This window comes from Athene cunicularia, assembly GCF_003259725.1.
Source record: "Athene cunicularia isolate RWA chromosome 3 unlocalized genomic scaffold, athCun1 chr3_part1, whole genome shotgun sequence".
NCBI lineage: Eukaryota > Metazoa > Chordata > Aves > Strigiformes > Strigidae > Athene > Athene cunicularia.
This window is the reverse complement of record NW_020799097.1, coordinates 1,456,315-1,458,690: the sequence shown is the minus strand read 5'-3', so window position 1 is coordinate 1,458,690 and position 2,376 is coordinate 1,456,315. Positions and strand designations below refer to the sequence as shown.

At 44.4% G+C, this 2,376-nt stretch overlaps 1 protein-coding gene across 1 annotated transcript in view; it reads left to right on the top strand.

Annotated features, from left to right (window-relative positions):
- LOC113478860 (nuclear receptor coactivator 1-like) overlaps positions 1-1,855 on the top strand; it is a 68,081-nt gene extending 66,226 nt beyond the window's left edge. The window contains exon 3 of the mRNA XM_026846367.1: positions 1,516-1,855. Coding sequence (XP_026702168.1) covers positions 1,516-1,855 — 340 coding nt within the window. The remainder of the gene's footprint in view (positions 1-1,515) is intronic.
- Positions 1,856-2,376: the final 521 nt, after the last annotated feature.

Here is a 2,376-nt window from a genome sequence, read left to right as displayed (position 1 = left end):
TCGCTCCTCTGGGCAGTCGTGACACCTGGAGAGAAACAGGCAGGAGGAGGAACGAGGTGATGGAAACTTGGGAGGTACGGGGAGGTTCATCACGAAGTCTCATCCCTATAGTTGTCAGATTGTTATGTGAGAACAAGTTTACGAGGCAGAAGAATGCCCAAGAGACAAGGCCTACCTGTTAGACCAGGATATTGAGCTAATAAAGTGGAATTAGGAAAGAATAAAATCTGTGCAGCCTACCTGATTTGCTCCTTAGAGGTGGTGCCTCATCCCCTTTTGGACACATACGGTTTCTAAAGGGTCTCTGCAGATTTATCAAGGTATGTTCATCCTCTGGTTGGCTTGTACTTTCCACAGATAAAATAAACCAAACCTCTTCTTGAAGCCTTCAGCTGTTAGCAGAGCTTCTTTCACCACGTAGCACAATGCAACGGCGTCTGTGGTGGGACACAAATGTCCTGCTGAGATGGACTTTTGGGTTCAGGTTTTGTAACCAGTGTTTTCTCAGCCCCTCCCTGAGCAGCGGGGCCTCTCTGAGGCCAGAAACATCTCACCGTGCCCACAGGCATCTCAGCAGCTCCTTGGTGTCTAGGAAATGTTAGGAAATGTTAGGCCTTTTCAGGCAGGACATCTTAAATAGGGTGCTGGGTGTCCTGTGACGGCGCAACAAAAAATAAGGTGGCTTATTGAAAACCAACCTGATAAAAGGCATCACAGGTGGTGTAGAGCTGTGTTGGGCATTTTGAGGTGTCCTCATTTCATCCCGTGGCTGGTGTAGAGGAAGGTATTTAGGGAAAGTGTGTCTCTGTGTGTCTCTCCCATATGCACAGTTTGTTTTGATGGTTTTGATGCTTGTAACATCTTTGGTAGAGGAATACGTTACAGTGTCCAGGGTGGCTTCAATAATGGCCATGTCATAGCACATAAATAATATATTTTCAATTCCCAGAATTTACAAATAGTTGATGGGAGAGCATTGAGCTTCTGGCTTGGCTGCAAGCTAAAAGAAAAGCTGCTTTTGCTGGTACAAAAAGGTTGATCTCATGAATATTTTTCATCTTCCTCATGTCACCGTTGATTCAGTTTCACTTTGGTGAACTCTGGTGGATGTTGTTAACCTTTATGTGTGAATTTAGGATTAAACTTGGCAACAGCTGTAATAGTGGCTGTGGAAAAATAAGAGGCTGTATATAACTATTTTTGTTAGAATTCATTTATAACTATTTTTGAGAGGAAGGCAGAGTCCTGAATGTTAGGGGTCTGGCTTTGTTGGGGGTGTCTGGCTAGCCCTTTGTGTCTCCCTTGGCGTTAATTTTGATTATATGCATAAAAACATACAAAAGCCTGAACGAACTCCCCAGTATTTTGGAGATACTCAGATTATAGCACGGTCATCACTCCACCCAGTACTTTTATTTTTGGGTTCTTGTCCAGTGCCCAGTTGTGACTAGACTGAGCAGCAGGAAAAAATCATTAACATGACTTTTAATTATTATTTTTTTCTTTCTCTACCAGCAATGAAAAGCGGCGACGGGAACAGGAGAACAAATATTTAGAGGAGCTGGCGGAGCTGCTGTCTGCAAACATCGGGGACATCGACACTCTGAGTGTCAAACCTGACAAATGCAAGATCCTAAAAAAGACAGTTGATCAGATCCAGCAGATGAAGAGGTTGGAGCAAGGTAAGGTGGCAGCATCCTGCCTTGGCTTGTCGGAAAGCTTCAGAGTAAGAGCGTTCTGCTACCCTTCAGGTGCTAAATTGCAGCAAATAATCACGCCTGAAGTAATGAAAAATCACGACATCATCATTCCATTTGCAGTAGTTTCCCTTCTCCCACTTTTCTGGAAGCAGTAATACGGAAGGGTGTGCTTTGCCTTCGTTGCTTGGTTCATTTGAGATGCCACCTTTGTTTCTGGTGCAAGGTGGTACTTTGCGTTTATGATTCATCCTGAAATTATTCCTTCGATTAAAATACTCAGAAGTGCTTGTTAAGCTTTCAGGATCAGGCCCATTAAGGGCTTATCAGCAATACTGCTATTAACTGTATGCAGAAACCCCTTTTTATGGCTGGGTAAGGTGAAGGACAGCTAGCTCTGCCACATGCTGTGAGAGACTTGGTAAAGAACCATGTCACCTTGTCAGATCTGTTCTCCTGCCAACCAGACAGATTAGTGGGGACATTAATCCACCTCCCGTTGGTGAATACGCCTCTGTAACCAGTGAACAGAGAAGAGATGCTTGAGAAGCCATATAAAGGTTAAAATTCACCCCAGGTGTCAACTCACAGACTGAAATGTGGAAGTCCAAAGGGCTCAAGTGATGCCCAGGAGAAGGGGTGAGGTGTATTAAGGAAGGAGTGGGACTTGTTCAGGTCC